At 43.0% G+C, this 22,371-nt stretch overlaps 1 protein-coding gene across 3 annotated transcripts in view; it reads right to left on the reverse strand.

Annotated features, from left to right (window-relative positions):
* fip1l1a (FIP1 like 1a (S. cerevisiae)) overlaps window positions 1-22,371 on the reverse strand; it is a 38,779-nt gene that overhangs the window by 3,540 nt on the left and 12,868 nt on the right. For 2 of the 3 annotated variants that reach the window (XM_072682668.1, XM_072682667.1), the window contains exons 10-15: window positions 22,184-22,325; window positions 15,740-15,766; window positions 15,556-15,613; window positions 9,256-9,314; window positions 6,944-7,151; window positions 719-874 (exon numbers count right to left, since the gene is read on the reverse strand). In XM_072682668.1, coding sequence (XP_072538769.1) covers window positions 719-874; window positions 6,944-7,151; window positions 9,256-9,314; window positions 15,556-15,613; window positions 15,740-15,766; window positions 22,184-22,325 — 650 coding nt within the window. Of the gene's footprint in view, window positions 1-718; window positions 875-2,098; window positions 2,130-6,943; window positions 7,152-9,255; window positions 9,315-15,555; window positions 15,614-15,739; window positions 15,767-22,183; window positions 22,326-22,371 lie in introns of those variants that run through there. The other variant, XM_072682669.1, reaches the window with a different exon arrangement.

Genomic DNA, 22,371 nt, shown 5'->3' on the forward strand with positions numbered 1-22,371 from the left:
TAGTTTTGGATACATTATGTAACGGGGGCATCCCAGCCGGGAGAATCCTGGAACTCATTAATCAGGGCCTTGATGTGAAGGGAGCCCCTCAAGGGGTCTGAATGAAAAAGTTTGCTTTGATGTACAATTTTACATTTCTAAGTAATTAGTGTCATAACTAAATGAATACAGGGCTGAGACCGAATTTTACATTCATGTCTTGCCTAGAAGGACTGCTTCTGCACAGCAGCCAGACATTTGAGGAACACCCCTGTTCTGCAGCACACAGCTTCATGCTAGTCATAGTTAGAGCAGATTTGATTTGATGTTATTTCTTTTCCAAAGGCACTTTGTAAAAAAAAAAAAAAAAGGATTCTTTTGCCCCCCCCAAGTTGTTTAAACAGCTGAAAGGCTTGAGTGCTGACATCACAACAAAGAGGTACAATGTGTGGGCTATAGGGAATTAAAAGAATATCAAACAACACAGCTAAACAGATGCCTAATATGAAAAACTGTCGTAAGTTATTTTAAAGGTCAATAAAAAAAAAATCCTTATTTATTAAAAAAAACTAAATAATAATAATAATTGACAATTGAAAAGCTGAGGCTCACCAAACATTTGACGGGCAGTGTAGGCAAACAGACATACTCACACTAGCTCTAGCCCACAAATGCGAGAGCTGCATGTGTGTTGGTGTGTGTTTTACTGTGGAACAGTGTGTACAAAGTGTGTGTGCACCTGCGTGAGGACTTGTGGCGTTCGTTGCGATCTCTGTGTCTTCTCTCGCGATATCTGTCCTCTCGCTCTTCTGCTCTACTGCTGCGCGCCCGATGCCTCTCCCTCTCCCGCTCCCGATCACTGTGATCCCTGTGCCTCATCACAGACTCCTCATCACTGTGCATGCACACACACACACACACACACAAGATAGAAAAGAACAAACACTTTTGATCTGGTACACTGTAAAAGCAAAAAAGGGTTCTATAGTAGTGGGTGATTCGACTTGTAGAACTGGCAGCAGAACTTTTTTAGATGCTGCATGGAACCATTTTTTAAAGGTTCTATACAGAACCATTGAGAAAAGTTTTTTTTTTTTCTTTTCTTACCAGTCTAAGTAACCCGTTAACCATTCAATGAACCATCTAGGAATCCAAATGGTTCCTTGAGTCGCTGTGCTTCTACATAAAATCACTTCTATTACTAAAGAAACTTTGAACAACCTTTAAAGAACCCTCTACAACCTTACTGCATCAAATGGCAAAGGCTTACCTGGTGTGTAGGAATCTTCATTTGAAATCATTACTGAATAATAATATTTATTAATAATCATTATTAACAATCAGAAATATAACTTATTTATGGCTAGTCTTCAAAAAACATCAGTTTTAATTGATTTTGTGATGTCACAGGTCCACTGAATTCACATGTACAATATCTGTCCGTTCAGAAGCTTTGCCCCGTCCATCTCGTTAGTAGGGATTAGGGCTAGTCACTAGTAGGACTGTCCTATGAAAAGTCTTTGGACTGCAGCTAAGGAAAAGTCTTTGGGCCGCCTAGGCAGCTACAGCCGGGGTAGGGCAAGTCCTTGTTAGGACTGTCCTATGAAAAGTCCTTCTTAGTAGCCTATGGGTCACATAGATGGATCAGTCTAAGCAGGCTGCATGGTGACGTCACCAGAAAGGTCCCGCCTCTTGCAATTGCAGCAGGAAACTTGTGTGCTTTCAGTTTCTTTAGGGAAATGAATAATAATAATAATAATATAATTAACATTTTTAAAACAACTCCATTCTGGAGGCTTCGTTCAGGCTGGAGGATTCATTAAAAAAATAATAAAATAAATAAATTAAGTGAGGCTGGTCATGATTTGAGCTGAAGGACAGAAGAAAAAGGAAAACGAACTCTTAGGATGTGGGCCTCTTAAAACAATGAGAAAATGGAGCGTTTTGTTAATTATTATTTCTGAGTGTTAGCGTGTTCCGTTTGCGTGCATTTTTCGGTTCTGGGGATCAGTTCCTGGACACACGTACCCACCCACACGCATACATCACTGTTTTGTCCTCTAGTGACCTTCTCCACACACTCACATTCTTCATGTTCTAAATTTGCTTTATTACTTACCAAGAGACCTCATGTCCCAGGAGGCAGTGCTCTGTTGAGGGGAAAATTTATTAATCCTCAGCTTAGACACACACAAACACACACACACACACACACACACACACACACACACACACACACACACACACACACAGACCTCTATGCACATGGAGCCAAAAATAGACTCCACTAAAAAAAAAATACAGGTTGTGAGTGTTCAGCACATACAGTGAATAATGATGTATGTTATTGAAAGCCACAGCTCAGCTTGCACGTGCCCTATGAGAACACCTTACTGAAAAGAGAGGGAGAGAGAGAGGGAGTGAGAGAGAGGGAGAGAGAGGGATTTAAATAAGGGGGCATGCGTTACAGTAGAACAGAGAGCTGTGTCACTTTGCAGGGAAAAGAAAGAGGGAACATGTGTTATGAGAGGCAGACAGAGAGATGGAGAGGGAGGCAGAGAGTCAAATAGAGTCATGCGCTACTGCTCTGTTCTGCTGGAGAGAGGGGAGGAGAGAGAGAGAGAGAGAGAGAGAGAGAGAGATTGGAACAGATAGAGTGTCATGTGTACTGTATTATGTAACACGGCTGTAACACATAACAGGTCGGAGGTTAGGTTACACCTAACAACTGTAACTCCTTCAATATTAATTGATATGTAATTATTTATCAATTGAATTTTTATTATATTATTATTATTATTTTATTATTATTACTACGGCTACTACTACTACTGTTGTTGTGGTGTTAAGGCATTATTCAGTAACTACTGTAAATGATTTAAGCTCCTGTGATGCAGCTACAAAACTGCTATGGAGCTCTATGGTCTCATTTGGACCGTTTAGATAAGCCTTTAGAGTTTGAGGAGTTCACTGGTTTTATTTTGGAATATGAAATATGTCATAGATATAAAAACAGAAGTATTTAAAGTATTTTTAGAAGTATTTGCTGCAGTTAAAACTGATAAAACTGATATCTGCACAATGGCAACCCTTCAAGAGAAGGAAAAATGCTTCATTTTTAACGGAAGTCAGTGTAAAAAGATGTTACTCTAAAAATTTTGTAGCTTTTCTATCAGTCCATCCATCATGAAAGTCTGACACAGCGCACACTGGAGTTTTCGACTTCTGCAAAAGAGCAAAACAACAAGAATGGAGCGCAACGTTTTTGCGCGAGAGCAACATTACTATGTGCAAGTCTGAGAGTGTCTGTGCAACAGAGGGAGAGAGAGAAAGAGAGAGTGACACACTGAGGCACAGTGAGGGATGACAGGGTGTGTGTAATGGGACGGGGAACCACTCCAAACATTTCACTTTGTTCTATTTTCAAACAGCTTTCTCTTTCCATTCCTCTGATCCCATTATCTCAGCTCATCTACTGCGCTATTCTTAGCATCTAATGAAAACACCATGTTCGTAGTGTGTGTGTGTGTGTGTGTGTGTGTGTGTGTGTTTGTTCTACACACCGAACAGATCAGCTTCTAATGATGCTGTAAATGCAAATCAGTGGCACACATATGCGCAGTGTGTGTGTGTGTGTGTGTGTGTTTGTGTGCAGCGAACATTTTTACCTCCTTGATGTTTTGCATTATATAGGTGTTAATGTGAGATTTTGTCCAAGTCAGTCTGGGCAGAGAACAGTCCTGTCTGCACTCAGTCATATGCATGAGATCATATGTAAAGGACAAGTGTTCACCAAATGTCCAAGCAGGCGCTGCTGATGCCACAAGAACAAGCGAGAGAGAGAGGAAAGAAAAGAGTGCTGTGTTATTCTGAGAGTATGATAAACTAGACTCATTATAAATAAAGGAGCTACAAAGGATTCTTTATGCCATACCAAAGAAGAACCACTTTTGGATCCATATAAAACCCTTTTTATAAATGATATGTGCATGTAAACACCTTTAAATTGGTACAGCACCCTTACATCGTCTTCACAGTTGTTCTACAACGGTTGTTCCTCTATGGCAGGGCTGCTCAATCCTGATCCTGAAGATCACCCTGCCGAGTTTAGCTCCACCCCGAATCTAACACACCTGATCCAGATAATGAAGGCCTTCAGGAGCAACTGAGCATTAGAGTCAGCTGTGTTGGATCTGAACTTTTCAGGGTGGTAGATCTCCAGGACCAGGATTAAGCAGCCCAGCTCTATGGCATTGTGTGAAGAATCCTTTGTAGCACCTTTAGTTTTAAGAGTGTACATTGCAGTATTGGAAAAGTACTGGAAGGAGCACCATCACTGCTCCACACAGCTCCACTGCTACACATGCTGTAGTGCTTTATATACCTCTCTAGCTGAAGCTAGTCATTAGACATGATGACCTCAGTGTTCATGTATGAGCTGCTCTGGAGTGTCCCATTCCGCCTGTAGCTATGGAGCAGTGGGCAGCTACGTCGGCACCCGGGGAGGAATTGGGGTTGGGTTCCTTGCTCAAAGGCATCTCAGCCGTGGATGCCGGTGCTGGTGCCTTCCGGTATAAATCTCGCTTCCTTAACCTTTAGGCCACAGCTGCCCCCCATAAATATGTCCAAAGTATCCAGACACTATAATTAAACTGTAATTAGTGAATTTTAACCTTATTTAACTTGCACCAACTGCTGACACAGGGATTTAACTCTAGACACAGAGCTTGAATAATTGCCATAGAAGAGCACTGCAGATTGAATGCGAAGCTCCAGAGCAGCCGTACATGAGCCTAAGGTCACCATGTTCAATGCAATGTGTCAGCTGGAGGGGTACGCCCCCCAGCACTAAACTGTGGAGAAGTGGAACTGTGTTCTCTGGAGTGATGGAGCTCCATCTAACATGTCTGGGATGAGCTGGAGTTGAGTTTGTGATCCAGAACTAATCAATCAGTACCTACTGTCTTGGTGCTGTGCTGTGTGTGTGTGTGTGTGTGTGTGTGTGTGTGTGTGTGTGTAGCACTTGTGTCAGTAATGGATGCACCATGAAATGAAATCTTTACTGATTTTCTAATCTGTCACTCAGATAGTGTATGTGTTTGTGTGTTGCTCTGATCACTCTGCGGTTTTAGATGGCTAGCATAGGCGCTAAGCTGCAAACATCCTTCCAAAGCCTGAGCGCGCGTGTGTGTGTGTGTGTCCTCACAGCTTAACTTGAGCAGGAAAATGAGTGTGTTTGTGTGTGTTCCAGCAAGTCCAGAGAGTGCCTTTTCAATTATTGTGCATCTTCTGTGCAAATGCTTCTGGTGGCCAGTTTTCTCAGCATGTTGCCTCCTAAAACACTTTCAGCCCCCCTCACACACACCACTTATGAAGGAAAAGACAATGAACAGGAATCATGACAACAGCTGAACTATATAGCTGTGCAGTTTTATAAATATGTGTGTGTGTGTGGTATCCATGTGTGTCACTGGTGGACTCCCAGCTGTTCTACTGCCCTGCTTTTCTCCCTGCTGTCCTCTCATGTGCACTTTTCTCCCTGTACACTGCTCCAACAGGACTGGCTCAGGGAGTGTGTGACTGCATGTGTGTGTCAATTCTTAGAAGAGTAATCACACTACGCCTTTCAAACAGCAGAAAGTATTTTTGTATTTTTACCTATTAATGTGAAAGTAATGGATAACAAATACTGTGGATATGTATTCAGAATACAGAAAATACATAGGCGAGAGGAGGGCAAGAATTATGACCTTTACTATTATTGGAGCAATTTTCATATAATTTATATAGAGAGAACTCCACTAAAGCATGAGTAGACTGATAAATCACTGTGCTGATCAGTTATTCATCTCAGTGTTACTGAACTCTACTAAAGCCTGAGTAGACTGATAAATCACTGTGCTGATCAGTTACTTATCTCAATGTTACTGAGCTCTATTAAAGCCTGAGTAGACTGATTAATCACTGTGCTGATCAGTTATTTATCTCAGTGATACTGAACTCTACTAAAGCCTGAGTAGACTGATAAATCATTGTGCTGATCAGTTATTTATCTCAGTGTTACTGAGCTCTACTAAAGCCTGAGTAGACTGATAAATCACTGTGCTGATCAGTTATTTATCTCAGTGTTACTGAGCTCTACTAAAGCCTGAGTAGACTGATAAATCACTGTGCTCATCAGTTACTTATCTCAGAGTTACTGAGCTCTACTAAAGCCTGAGTAGACTGATAAATCACTGTGCTGATCAGTGTTACTGAGATATACTGGGTTAAATTACAGATTAAAATACTGAATACATACAATTTTCAAAGGTTTCTGCCCAACATTCTTTATATCGTATATAGACTACCACCTTTGACTTTACTTTCTTCCCCCCCCCCACACTTTCATTCTCTTTCACTCTTCACACTGCCCCTTGGGTCAACATGTGCATTCTGATATTAAGTCCAACACTCACACATGGACTGACAGATATGTGGCAATATGTTTCTCTCTCATTCTTTTAATCTATTCTCTGTTTCTTTTTCTCTTCCTGCTTCCTTTCTCTGGGTCTGCCTTGCATGTGTGAATGCCAGGGCAGCCTGTTCATGTGGACCAGACCCAACATCTGTCCGGCCACAGCTGGCTACATTTTCTCTTTCTCTTTTTACTTATTGATACAGTATGCATGTTTTTGTGCTCATGCCTACCACTGCCTTCACAGGCCTCTCTTGAGGCTCTCTGTTTGAAACTTAAACTTAATATGAATCTGCGTAGTCTGTAGTGTCTGACTATTAGAACTGTGGGGTGAATGACCACTTGCAAGAAATAGCTGATAATGACAACTATGATTGGTGCGGGAAGGTATTACAAGTTACAGCTGCAACACATACATGCCATGCTGTACATGCTGATATTTTATCTATATTAAACATATACACATAATATATATACACATAATACGGTATTGTAAAAATATTGTACCTGCTGCGGCCATGGATCGAGGGGGTATGTTCACGATCACGCTGTCGGTCCCTGTTCCTCTCCCTTTCTCGTTCTCTCTCACGGGTCCTCTCTTTCTCCCTCTCCCTCTCTCTCTTTTTGTCATGACGGGTGTAGTACTCCCATGCTTTCACGTTGTCCATCAGGTCAGGCCAGGAAGCCACACCCCCCAGGACAGGTGGGAAAACACCTGGACAGGTTGAAGAGAAAACAGATATAGCCTATATCAACACAGGAACCAATAGATAGTAACAGTAACAGAGCAAATTAGACAGTAGAGCATGTTCCATGTTAAACTGATTTTTTGTCATGCAAAAACAAAAAACACACAGCTTGTCAAGTCTCTGTAGAGAAGCCTTGCCAATACAATAAGACTCTCTGATAAAGCAGATAAACATGAACCTATTGGAAGCTGTGGAACTGTGTTTTCTAGAATGACGGTGCTCCATCCAATACTTTTGAGATGATTTGGGGAGTTGGGAATGAGGTGGGCTGGTGAGCACCCAACAGTCAGACCACACTATACTCTTGTTGCTGAATGCAAATCAACACAGTAATGCTAAAATAAAAAAACTGCCCTTTCTGGACAGTAGGACAGTTACAACAACAAAAGCAGGATAAACCCTTTTTTAAATGCCTATGATTTTGGACAAAATAATGAATGACGTCCCAATACTTTTTGTCCATTTACTGTGTGTGTGTGATAAATTGCTTGTTTCCCCCCAATTCTGCTGCATGTGTATTTACAGACAACCTCAACATTTTAGTACCCTTGTAGCTTCTTGTAGCCTTGAGGCATCAATCCCATTTCTGGTGTTCGCATAGTTGTTTATGACTGATATCTCAACAGGGAGCAGGGAAGAAAAAAAAATATATATATGCCATAGAGGATTATTAAAACTACAGCATGTTAACCCACATGGGTCCCAGATCAGGAATAATCAAAAATCAGATATGATCCATCAAAAAGGTTTAACCCCTTATGCTCTGTGACATTGTTACACCCTAATCACCTGGCTAAGTTGCTCCTAAGTGAGAGTTTAAGAATAAACAATTCTTTTGGTGGAAGGTTCCACTGACCGTGGCAGTGTCCTTCCACTACCGCTGATGATGGCAGAAATGTCTCTTGAAGCTCAACGGACAACAACAGAACATCCGGTTTGCCTTGGCATGTCTATACTGTAAACACCAACCTTCCAGCCCTTTCCAAATATAGCCCGGGCTGTGTTTTCCATCATCAGCTACAGCAGTGATTGATGTTCGCGTTGAGTTCAATCGCTGCAAATCACAATCAGAGTCCGAGATGAATTTCAGCAGGGTTGTTTGAAGTGAGAGACAGACCAAGCTCTATGAGGGGGGTCAATGCTTCTTAATGAACTCAATCTGGCCTCATTATCTAAACGCTTCCTCTGAGTGAGTCAGAGAGACAGGCAGAAGGACATTTCAGAAATCAACATGGCCTGTTCAAAGCACGTCTATGGACTGCAGCTGTGAGTTGTGTGTCACTGAAAATCAGTTCAAACAGTGGATTTAGGACAGGTGGCGAAAGGAGTCCGAGCATGCACGCAGCACACTCTCACAAGCCTAGATCAGAGTAGGCCCTGAAACTGCTGCAGCAAATATAGTGAACGGATAAGCTTAGCCATCACCACTACAAGCAGAGGTTAATGGGGCTACTGCACACTGAATGGCACTCTCATTTGTCTGTTGTGCGAGAGTGCGGGTGTGTGTGTGTGTGTGTGTGTGTGTGTGTCTGTGTGTGTCAGTGTTAACCTCTGCATACAGTGATGACGTGTGCTGGGGAAATGCTTGCAGTGCGATTCTACTCTCAGTGACTGGAACCACAACTCTCTTCAGCTTTACTGTGTGGGGTGTGTGTGTGTGTGTGTGTGTGTGTGTGTGTGTGTGCGCATGTGTTTCCGAGCTGTGATGCTCCAATTAAAACGATCCAAATGTAATATAGTTTTCCAACATTCCCTAGACTTTCCCCACATTTTCTTTCTTACACACACATATGTGCAACCGGCCAACAAAAATGCTAACTTCCATTAGCAGCACATCTTTATTTCCTATTCATCCGTGAAGTGCTAGAGCCTAGAGCTCAGTGGTCAGTAAGCTTAACTCAGATGATTTTATATTTATATTGATGTTATATTGATTATGTCATATATGTGTGTCTCTCTCTCTCTCGCTCTCTCTCTCTCTCTATATATATATATATATGTCTGTATACATTAAAAAGTAAATAGACGGTAATTAGGCCTTAGGATATGTAGACGTGTGTTGTCTCCTACCTGCAGAAAAGGGATACGATGGGGCAGAAGGGCCATCATAGCTTCCCCCTTTATGGCTACTGCAATAGAAGACACAAATATAAGACACAGGAGTTCATTATTAGCAACAACAGCACTTTAAATGTATTTTGCTGAGCACAGACTCACAAATGTACACAAGTGTGTCAACATTTTGCAGCCAAAAAACCTAACTTTTTGTTTTCTCCCTACACCTCGTGAACTTGTAACCTATTGGGCCATATTAAACCCTAGCTAATGAGGGGCAAAAGAAAAGTATTAAAACTGCTGTACACAGGAAAAAACATCATCATTTACACTTGGCCTCCATACAACGCTGTACCTGTAAGCCAGCGTAACACATGGAGGTCATTACATTTAACAAAGAATAAAGCCAGGGAGTGAATGTCCAGGGACGTGAATGAGGGAGGGAAAGCGAATAAAGCGGGGTGGGCTTCGACGGTTTTCTCAATGATCAAAAGCTTCGCCTCAGATTTGGCGCTCAGTTTCACCATCTTTTGATGTGACTGGCACACTGTCAAGGTGCAGTGCGTGCCCAGTAACCTGGCAGGTTTATGTGTGTGTGTGTGTGTGTGTGTGTGTGTGTGTGTGTGAGAGAGAGAGAGAGAGAGAGAGAGAAAGAGAGAGATAAAGTTATTACGAATATTGGCAGTTAAAGCGCAGCTCATCCACAGTCTCTGGCATGCCGCCCTGCTTCCGATAGAAAGCTTCCCCCAGGGTGAAAGGTGAAAGGGATGTGTGTGTGTGTTGTCTGTGTGTGCGAGCACCGATGAGAGCGTCCAAGAGGACTCCTTGTGGACAGGTGTTGGTGCAGACTCCAAATGCGCCGCTTCTATAAATAGGCCTGGAAGGGATGCTGCTGTGCTGCTTCCCTCCATCCCTCCAACCCAATCTCCTCATTCACTCTCCCCATCCTTTCAAAGTCAGCCAGCTTCCTAATCTCTCTCTCTCTCATCCTCCTGCTCTGCACCCTCAGGGCCAGATGTACTAAGCCTTTACGACCAGATTTCGAGCTCAAATAGGAAGTGTTCTGTCCTCAAAAGCATGTGCGTTATAGTTGGTGTCTACACATGGAGTATGGAACATTTCAACTCTGGGCACCCAAGAACCTCCACTGTTTACACACTGGCCTTATCATTAGTCCCACTGCGGCTATGATGCCTGTGATTCCACAGCAATCTCTGTCTAAGAGTCTAAGAGAGAATAACTGGTCTCTGTCCATATTCAGATAGTGGAAGTAGAAGCTGACGTGGTACTGTTTTAGCTAATCAGCAGCAAGGTTGCTCATCACTATTGTACAGAGTGGCTCTATGGGTTACTGTAGCCTTTCTGTCAGCGCTAACTGTTGCGCTGAAAATCCCAGGAGCTTAGCAGTTCTAGAAATCCTCAAAATTAGCCCCTCTGATGCCAACAATCATGCTTGGTCACGGAGATCACAGTTTCTTTTCTCTATACTGATGGTTGATGTGACTATTCTCTGAAGCTTCTGGTCCATATCTGCATGATTTACCAGTTGCACTGCAGCCATACGTTTAGCTGAACTGCTGGATGAGTTGCTATATAGGCATTCCTATATAAAATGGTCGGTGAAAATACAACTACATTGTATGGTATTCACTTTGCTTTTCCCAAATTCCCAAAAACAGCGCAGTTAATAGGTGGTCCTATGCATAGTTTAAGTGATTAACTGCAGCTTTAGTAAATTGAATTTTACTCTAAGACATATATGAGTGTCTATGCATGTATCAACATCTTGCTCTCAGTCTCCCTTTGGTAAAAGTACAGGAAGAGGAAGGAGAGAGGATCCCCCCCCCCCATCCCCCCCTTAAGGCTAGCCTTAATTAGCGCTAGCCTCGTTAAAGCGGCTAATCACTGCACAGCTCCCACACCACCGCCCAAACACAGCTTAAACCACAAAGACATGCTGTATGACCTGGAGCTTTGTATCTCTGTGGTCTGCAATTTCCAGCTTTGCAGCATCAGATCAATATTTAGTTTAGGGTAAACATATCAATAAAAGAGACACTGATACTGCACTAGATCTTTCAGTGGTCATCATTAGGGCTTAGGGAGCATAATGGATTATTTAAAACCATGTCTCAATATAGCATCACCAATATATACCAATATACCAATAATATGCCATTTTTTCCTTCAGAAAGTACTAAGGCCCACTGTTCTCCCAGGACCCTGAATATAATGACTCTTTGTTTGGATATTTGGGCGATAGTGTGTTTTTAAGAGCCACACAGATATAAGTAAACAAATGGAAGAGGTGTGTGTGTGTGGTTCTGAAGAAGTTCTCCCCTTTCAGAAGTACCCAGGGATCCCAATGGGCCACTACACACTGCACTACACACACACATAGACAGATCTTCCGTTTCAGGAGTTCCTCAGGGCCCTCTCTTAGGGCCGTCTACATTTCTAACAAACACTCTTAGCCTGCAGTGTGTATATATATGAGTGTTTGTACGGGTGCATCTGTGAATCTAAGGCAGAATAAGGTAAAAATGCAAAAAGAAAAGCAAGACAGAGAAAGAGAGGAGAGGTTTTTTTGAAGCCAAGCAAGGAGAGGAAGTGATTCATAAATTATACAGTCGCTGGTTGGCAGGGCTTGGCCTAACGGAAACTCCACAGAGGATGTTTGGACTTGGCAGGGTGCAGCAGACGTGAGAAGAACCATTCTTTAAATAACAGAAAAAGAGAGGTGAGTTAATTCAGAGAGCGGGAAATGGAGAAAAAGAAGGGACAGGGGAGACAAGACGGAGAAAAGAGGCAGAAAGGAGACGGAGATTTACAAAACGGAGATAAAGCCGGAGAGTCCTTCCAGATGTGGTTTATGCTTACGCAAACATAAGAAATCACCCCGTTTTTTTTCTTGGAAGCATGTCAACTTTGGAGAAAATCAGCTTTGATTATTGCGCTAATATCTTGCTTGCTCAATGCTAGTTAGATACCATCAACAGAATCACTGTTGATAGCAACAATAAGAAATAACTACAATCATATGGGCCACGGTGCAAAAATAATTAATGGTGTCCTCAATATAAATAAAATAATTTAAATGGGAAAAAGGACAATAAAATTAACATTTTACTCAATATTAATATGTCTTCAATGGGCCCTGAACAGCTTTACATATCATTTTCTTAGATGCATAATACTTTTGTAACTTTTACAACAGAACTGTTTGTTTATAATTAATAAGTGATTCTAACCTTTTAAATAGTGTTTCAATACAACCTACCCAGCCTACCCAGCTACCCATGTGGTATGAGATAACCATAATCAGCTCATTACTTCATACCTTCCAGTGTATGCTAGGAAACAGAACTAGGGCTATTTTTGTAATCCAACACTGTTAATGAAATCTGTTAACTTTTAATCATATAGGTCAGCCTACAGCAGTTAGCTAACTATCTGTGCATCAGGGTGAGCACAAGAGGCTAAGAAATGACCAGTTGCTCTCTTGCAGAATTCATTATCCACATTTTCTCCACTTCTTGTCCATTTTGCAAGTTGCAAACACACATGATGTACTTTTAGGGTTGCCCATATGACTGCATTGTCACACACAAAAAATATCACTATATTAATTATTAAATATTAACTGTGTGCATATTGTTTGCTATTTAAAGGGGCTGAAGTAGGCTTCTTATTTATATTTTCAGTGGAACATTAACATGATTTTGAAGTTATTTTGAAGATATTTTAAGATCAAAACGATGCATAATATTGCTTTAAGAAGGCTGTTTCTTCTCCAGTAAAAATGCCATTTTGGAGACACAAGGTTTATGCGTGACAAACTTTTCGAGAAAAAAGATGACTGATGTAATTTTCTAGATAAAGTGGAAATCTTTTTGGAACACCATTTAAAAAGCTATTCTGGCCTAAACGAATCAAAGTTAGCATCATATAACTATGGAAAAAGTGAGGACTTGTGGCTGCAGCTTTAACTACACCCATGATGTGCTGACAGCGGCTCTGCTCATACAAGTCCAAATCAGATCATTAGTTAAGAGAGGAAGTCTATAGCTGTAAGAGGCAACTGAGTAGCAGTACGTGTGTGTCTGTGTGTATGTGTGGGGGCCACTGACAGGCCTAGGAAAAGAAGCAACAAGAGGAGAAATGAAAGTAGGGGAAAGTTGGAGGGATGTACTGGAAACTGATAAACAGGAGGCGGAGGCCGCAAACATGGCCACCCTGGCCGCTTCTAGCCCTTCCATATTTGGGTCAGTTTACAGCTCCGGGGTCAGGGACGGGCTTTAGCGCCCATGTTATAGTCCATTGAAGATAAGCTGTGACGCTCTGAAAAAATAGAGCCAGATGCACTCATGCACATGCCTACTAAACTAACACACATCTTGAGAAGCACTCCTGAAGAACAAACATCGTAGCAAACAAGCCATCAAACTGTTTACCAAAAAAACAAAACTCCCCTCTAAAAGTAGCATTACGGAGAACTGGCACTTCTTGCTCCTGGGCTCCCCCTATGGTTGGCAAGTGTAATTTGCACTTTGAGACACAATATAAGGACACGCTTTACACATGCATTTTTGGACAAGCTGAGAGATACAGAACAGAAGTGAGAGAAGAATGTGAACTGGACCTGGTAGAGTAACATTACAGGAATTTACACTAATATGACACAGCTCTCACCAGCGTTGTCTAGCCTGCTTCACCAGAGGTACATAGTGCAGTTAGCAGCTTGCAGCGCCCCGAGATTAGCAGTGGTTGAGAGGCTCTTCTCCCTAATCCAAGTCAGTAGAGAATCAGCATGATTCTAAAGCCGATATTTTAAGGTAAAATGCCAGATAATGCTGCTTTAAATCACTCCCAAACTCTACTGGTTCAGAGTTGTCAAGCTTGTTGAGTTTCAAACAGAATCAAACAGAATGCTCGAGTGGTTTGTGTGTGTCCATGCGTGTGTGGGTGCATGGATATGAAGAACTTCACAGAAGATTAACTGTGGCAGAAAGCAGTTTAGTGCCTTTGTTTCAAATCCTCACTCACTAAAAGAGGCCTTCAACTTTCATCAGCTGGCCTACATACTGAGTACTGAAAGAGATAGAGAGAGAGAGAGGGAGCGAGCGAGATAAAGAGAGGAGGGGCAGAAAAGTAGAAGACTGGAACAGCGAGAAATGCTCCCGCAGCACAAGCCTAGTTTCAGTGTCCCACAAGGTCGATGATTACTGTCAATCACCGCTGTCTTTCACATCAATCACTGCTGTCACACAGTTGCCATTGTTACTTTGCTGCAATTTGGTTCTCTTTCTTTCTTTTTAGCTTGTGTGTGTCTCTCTGTATGTCTGCCTGTCTCTTTGTCTCTCTCGCTCTCATGCACACTGACTTTCCTCTTCTGATCTTTTCCTCCAGCACTACGATTTCATATTAAAACTATCCAACTCCCCAACTTAACCCTGCCCAGCCTCTTGGTCGGTCTGTCTAACTCTGCATCTCTGTCTCTCTGTCTTCATTTCTTATCTGATCTACACTCTCTCTCTTAGACTCTCTCTGTCCCCTCTGTTTCTCTCTCTCCTCTTTTTAGGGTGCTTTCACACCTACCTTGTTTGGTCCGGACCTTCTGACAATTCAGTTTGGTCTAAAACCGAACAGCTTGTATGAAAGGTGCCTCGGAACACGGCCTTGACCAAAATAATTAAAATTTGGTCCAACCAAAAAAAAGGTGGTCTCAGTCTGGTCAAATTTGGTCCAATTAAAGACAGTCACGTTAAGGCAGTAATCACACATTAAACAATGTCAGAAAAAGGAGCGGAAAAGTGAAAGTCAGCAGTAGGAGCACATGGGGAGATTTGCCAAAGCTCATTTGGCCAATCTGAACTAGTTTAGAGTTCTGTGTTTAAAGTTGGTGCTGCTAATGTTAAAGTCGACCTGCTGAATGTCAGACACACACTTTGATCTATATTTCTCTCTCTCTCTCTCACTCTCTCTCTCATAGCCTCTGTCTCACTTTTTTTTCCTTAGTCTCTGAGGATCTCACTTAGTCTGTCTTGCAGTCTCTCTTTTAGTCTCTTTCTGTCGCTGTCTTAGACTAGACTTCGCAGTCTCTCTCTCTCTCTGCCTCAGTATCTCTCTGTCTCTCTCTTGCCTGTGTGAGCTCCTACAGGTAGACGAGTGGTTGGTCTCTTCCTCAGTATCTCTGCTGTGCCTGCACTCTGTCCTGCTTCCATACCACATAATCCTGAACACCAACACACACATGACACACACACATAAATCATCTCACACACATTTAACCTTCTGGAATACATACACACTTACCTGTCTAATGTAGTTATAATGGAGGGAGGAGAAGGCACGCCAGGAGGAACAGGGAAACCTACACACACACACACACACACACACAAACACACACACAAACACACACACACACACATCCATATAATCAGTGTGTGTCAGACTACAGTGTTGTAATGTCGCAGAAGCTGGAGATATGAGAGCTTACCAGGTGGTGGCACTCTTATGGGCAGTCCTGTAACGGGAGATGGAGAGAAAGCAGACAGACAGACAGTGAGACAGTGTCAGACAGTAAGGTAACAAAAAGGGACAGAAAGGCTAGGACAGACAAACACAACAGAGAGAGAGAGAGAGAGAGAGAGCAGTAATGAGAGGCAGTGTGTGTTTGCTTTTGTCCAAATGGCTGTGACCTCCAGGGATTTTATAGCATTTAATCAAACCTCCAGTCAGAGTGTGTTCAGCAGGCCTGTAACTTCTCCTGACCCTGCTAATAGTGACAGCACAGCCCTAAACGCTAAATGGGCCCTCACTACTCTACAACTGCCCTGCTGCCAACACACACACACACACACATACATACCCGCGCACTTTACTTTGATCACACATACACTTGCACACAGACTCACACACACACACAGACTTACATCTGGGCGCCATCCCTCTTTGTTTTTCCACACAGCCCCCTAACGAGAGTCAGCCTCAGAATGAAAGTTTTCAACAACAAAACACTCCAAAAAAAAGGAAAAAACTGGAAGAAAAATACAACGAGGAAGAGAGGGATCACACTGCTCTGCCGTCTGCCAGACTGAAATAAAGACACAGCTTCCCCTCATACTCACACAGTAAGTCATCAAACTGATCCTGAAAGACAACCTTTTCAAAATGTAAACTAAACTAATCTTCATAATCTAATAAATTACATTACCAATTCTAAGCCATCACACAATTCCTGAAAACACAAAGCTGGGGCTGCTTTCTAAAATATAATGTTACTTACAATAACACACAATTACTATGCTTTATGTTGGCTAATTCATCCGCCAAAAAAGCAGTTCCACCTCTTGGCCCAAGCCTTACAATTACACAGTCCTCCTCATTTCAGGGCACCATAATGTTTGGGACATTTGGGTTCAGGCAATCCTAACCCTAACCCTAACTTCTAACCTTTGCTTCTAACCTGTTTAACACTTTTGGAGCCTGTAGTTGCTATAATTTAACATGAGGACAAGAGCTGTGCCAATGAGTCAAAGTCAAAGAAGCTGTTATGAGGCTGGAAAACAAGAATAAGACCATTGGAGACATCAGTCAAACCTTGGGATTACCAAAATCAACTGTATGGAATATCATTAAGAAGAAAGAATGCACTGGTGAGCTCATTAAACACACAGGTAGACTGTAGACTGGTAGGCCAAGGAAGTCACCTCCACTGCTGACGGCAAAAGAATTCTCACTAATCTTCAGAAAAGTCCTCAAAACAGGGGATACAGAGGCTTTACTGCAGAATTCAGCAAAAATGAGTGAGTGAAAAAAAAAAGAGTGATGGCAAAAGCAAAGTGTAGACTGCCCACAATCCATGGGAAACATGATGGCTTGGGCATGTATAGCTGCCACAGGTATTGGCACACTTATTTTAGTGATGATGTAACTGTAGTAGCACTATGAACTCTGAGGTGTCTCCCAAACCCATACCAGCACTTTACCGGTCAGTGGTGCTAATGTTATGGCTGATTGGTGTACTACATGCTGGTTGTCCCGACTCCTAGCCCACCTGAAGGCTATTATAAGTCCTCTGCTGGAACCCCTGCCATTTGCATACAGAGCTAACACGCCTGTTGATGGGCCTATGCTACATCACGCCGACAGTCCAGGTACCTATACTACTAGAGTTCTGTGTTTGTGGACTTTAGCAGTTTGTGGATTTTAAGCAGACTCCACCTTTACATCCTTGGCTCTGTGTTTTTCACTGTAGAGTCACTCAAGTTCCCAGGCACCCCCATTTCCAGGAGGGAAACGTCGTCTTCATAGCCAAGAAAGCACAGCAGAGGACGTTCTTCCTGAGGCAACTGAAGATATTCAACCTGCCAGCGGCCCTGACGATCAGTTTTACACAGCAAACATGCTTCAGGATATTTACAGCAGCTGGGTGATGAAGCCTAATGGTAGGGTTATATCTAGCCCTCTCAGCCTGGACCTCTTCCAGCTCTACCCTTCAGGTAGAAGTCTCAGGATTATCAAGGCCAGCAGAACGAGACATGCTAACAGCTTTTGCCCCAGACCATGGTGAACACCTTGAAGTTGAACTACAACTTCACAACCTGCTCTTCTGTCCCATGAAAAAAGCCATGTCATATCTGTATGCACATACCAAGTCAACCTCCTTCGTAAAATAAAGCGAATCTGGTTCAAAGCTAGCGGCAGAGTAAAGCGGTCATTGCAGGTCAATGCAAGTAAAGCCATGATAAGAGATTAGATGAAGTAATTGGACCAAACACAGTGACCTATGATCCAGCACTGGATAAAGTAATCTTAGTGTGAAACATGCACTAAATTATGCACTTTGTGGCCTTGCCGAACTTGATTGCATGATAAGCTAACTGCCTATACTGACACACACACACACACACACACACACACAAACAAAGTTAGCACAAAGTTAGCATGCCATATGGTTTGCATGTGTGTAATCGAGTGTACCTGAGGGTGTGTGAGCCAGAGTCGGAGCTCCATGCTTGGCAGCGTATGAGACAGCTAATGGAGGAGTTTGATAATCGTGCTTGCGTGTCTTTCTGTCTTTTTCCCTCCGACTCATTCTTCCGTATGCCTTCATTTTGGGTTTTTTTTTTGCCTCGGCCTCATTAAGTGTCACTGCATTGCTGGCTGCCGGCCCGTTTACAAGCCTGAGCACTTACAGACCGTCTAAAATGATGAAGTGCTATATGAACTAGTGCCATATGAAGTGCTATCAGAAATCTTATATGGGACACGAAAGCTAATGATAATGCATTGGTTATAGATGATGCCCTCCAGAAATGGCAGCAGAGGGTCAAAAAGGTCTTACACGACGCCATAACAGCTCATTCAAAAAGTGTTTTGAGCCGTGAGCTGGGACATTTGCCAATTAAATAGGGTATGGATCTCAAGGTATGGAAATCTGGCTCTGTGATTACAGTAAGTGTAAAAGCATGGAAAACGACTGAGACTGGTGTTCACAAGTGTGGGGAGATACCTAGATCATCTCTATCAGCTTATATACTACTGAATAATCCTCACTCACCAACCAGGTCCAGGGGGAGAAAACCATTTTTTTGAACTTCTGCTAACGCAAGCTCACTGGAGTGATGAAGGGGAGGGAGAAGACTATCTTACCTACCCAGAGAGAGTCTGGTCTTCAATGGAAGGCTGTGGCATTACCAGGAACTCAACCGTCTAAGCTTTATTGTCGGAAGCGCATTTTCTAAGCCTTCACTGACATGCCAACTTCATGATACAGCTTCAGTCCCACACATATCAATCCATGACATTTACATGCATTTACTTAGATATTATGCAGGATTTAGCATAGGGGCATTGGTGGCTTGGTGGTTAGAGTGCTGGGAAATCATGTTTTTAAAGGCCTAATGTTAGCTGTAATGTTCAATTAGGAATAATCAGGATGCAAACATGGGATTCTGTGTCGTCATTTCCAAAGAACTCCATTGGGACCACCTGACACAAAGAACAGTGTATTTTAACAGTGTTGGAGCTGCAACTGATTAGTCGGTTGCATTCTGAGAGCTCAATCAAGATAACAGTAAAAACCAGCCTCATTACACATCCATGCTCCTCAGATTTGCTAGACAGCTCACCGCTAATGCCCTTACATGTCCAGACAACACCATCACTATTAAATCACAATGCAGGACCATCCTTCACTCCTAGACCTTTCGTGCTGAGGATTGTTCTAATTTACATTTTAATTCAAACCAAGAAGAAGCTTGAGAGTATTGACTGCATGCAGACTTTTTCCTTCACTGCCTACAGACCCAGGTCTAATAAACAAAGCCTGAACACCAGAAACCTCTGAGAAACAGCTCCAACTGCCTCAGGAAACCCAAAGAGTCTATGATGTTCATGGCTTTGATTTACAGGTTGGACTCCACCACATAACTCCACCACACTGGCCTGAGGCTCCTCTCAGAACAAACAAAAAGGTTAACAATGTGACTGCTATCAAATGTCGCTTTGTTCTTGTGCTACAATTCCAGCTAATTCCACTCGGCTTTTGCCAGTTCTCTACTGCAGTTTTAGTTTTACCACTAGTTTCGGCCAGCTGGATTCTGTCAGGGTTTTTTCTTAGAGGCAGGACGAGGCATTTGGAAACCGGCAGGATGGAGATGGAGACCGGCAGGATGAGGCATTTATCATTCAATCCTCTACGAGAAGCTCATATAAAAACATAATGTTGAAACACTGAAGTCTGGAACGTATTCCAGTGAAACGCACTGTCCCTGTCCACGTGTCACCCAATGTACAAGTACAGACAGACAGACATTAATATACTGTCCAGTCATTTAATCATTTTTTTTTCTATCATGAGCAAGTTCGTCCATTAGATTCTCCAGTTGACTACAATCCACTGGACTGGAACTCGTCATTTTTGAAAATGAGCAAAAGTCTGACTGACTTTATAGAGGAACCTGTCACCAAACAACATTCTCTCTTTCATGTAAGCCTCTTCCTCACTCTTCTAGAAGACATTTGACCAAAACATATGATTTTACTGTGTGAATTGAAAGACTGTTGTCTTTTGGCCATCTCATCTCATAAATCACTAGCTCTCCAACTCTGGCTTTTGCACTGTGTGGGCTTTTGACATGGCAAATTAGGTCATCAGATGTAGTTAATCAACAGAAACAATGATCAGGTCATGACTGACCCCAAGCGCCTTGCTTTCCGAAAAGGCTGAGAAATGCATCACTTGCTAAGGGGATAATCAGTTAAGCTCTCTATTTTCATTCCCTCTCATCTCATCTTCTTTTGACACTTATACACCTTTGCTTTTCCTAACTGCAGTGCTCTCCACCACCAACACCACCTCCCCACCCCCCCGCCCCCTCCCTTGCCTCCAGCTGGGTCATTCAGCACATTTCTCGTGCTGCAGATTTGCTGCCGTGGCATTTTCTGCTGCCCCGGGGCCGCTATTTTTAGCCCAACACCGCACATCTACATCACGAAAGGAAACACGGGACAGGCCAGTGCATGTGTGTGCTTTTGTGTATATAAAAAGAATATATACGTGTGTGTGTGTGTGTGTGTGTGTGAGAGAGTTGGGGGAATAAGGGATTGTGGGTTTTAGATAGAGAGCTTCGTTAAAAGATAGAAGTGGGGTACTGTGATAAAGCGTCCCAGTCCAGCTTTAAAGGGCGCACTTCAAAGGCCGGGTCTGGCACGGATGTTTGATATTTTGGTAGTATTAAGAGGATGAAGGGGCATTTTGGGGTGAATGAGGGTCAGGCTGTCTGCAGGGGTCGGAAGGGGGTGCAGGATTTGGCCGGGTGTGATTTTTTTTTTTTTTTTTTTTTTTTTGATGAGGCTTTGAAGATGAAGGGCTGAGCAAGCTCAGCTGTGGACTTCCTGCACAGAGCCATGGCTGATGAGGAAGAGTAGGAGACAGACAGTGAGCCAGGGATGCCCAGAAAACCTGCAGATGGTTCCAAGCTTTTGCACATATGTGGGAAATCACATGCAGACATGCAGGCACAAGTACCAGGTCATGTGCAAAAATGCACCATTTCAACCTCACCTTCAAACCAGGTGGGGTGGCGATCATACAACATCCTGACTTCACTGCACTCTTGTCACTAAATGCAATTAAATCCTCACAGCAATGCTCCAAAATCTAGTAGAAAGCCTCTAGACAGCAGACACAGTTACTCCAACAAAAGCAGGATAAGCTATTTTTAATGCCCTTGATTTCAGAAGAAACAAAGGATCAGCGGGTGTCCCAATACTTTTGTCAATAGTGCAGATGCATACAGTTACCCTGCAGGGAAACCACTTACTTGCCAAACCTATTAGGCAAAGTATGGACTGGCTGAGACATCTGCTGACTGGCTGACTGTGTGACACACAAACCGATAGGAAAAGTGCTACAACACTCCACAAGACCCAAGACCTATGACCTTCTAGCTACAGGTGACCATGGAAGTTAACGCTTCCCCTGTGGCTGGCCATATGGATGGGGCACCACAGTAGAGTGGACACAATGACCTGTGGCCTCTTTTACCGGTTTCCTTTGGGTTACTGGAGACATTTGTAACTTTGAAGCTTGAATCAAAACAAACAGAGCACCACTAATGGCATCAGCATTATACATCATTGTGACAGCCTGGTGAGCAATTCAGCTCCAGTAATGGTACTGCTAACACATACATACACACTGTGGTCACATATGTCCAAAACGGTCACTTCGTAAGAGAGGGAAAAGCGCCTACAATGGCCTACAGTGTGCTGACTTTACATAGCGCCTCACACTGACGTAGGAGCTACGTGAAAGTATAGGTCTTGGGAAAGGTGAAGGAAAAAAGCTGCAGTGTGCAACACCGCTGTGACGTCACTATCGAGCACAAACCCACACTTAGCAGAGTGCGCAGGAGGTGCTTGTGAGACTTACGTGGAGGTGGTGGGATGAGAGGGGGAGTGGCGCTGATGGGGAAAGGGGGGAAAGGGGGTGGAGGTATGTTGAGAGGAAGGAAGGGATGCAGCTTGGTGGACTGGAACTCAGCATCCGAGGACTGCTCAGAAGAGGGCTGCACCTGCAACATACACACAAGTACACACACAAATACAAATACACAGGAC

Source organism: Salminus brasiliensis, chromosome 1, assembly GCF_030463535.1.
Source record: "Salminus brasiliensis chromosome 1, fSalBra1.hap2, whole genome shotgun sequence".
Taxonomy (NCBI): Eukaryota; Metazoa; Chordata; class Actinopteri; order Characiformes; family Bryconidae; genus Salminus; species Salminus brasiliensis.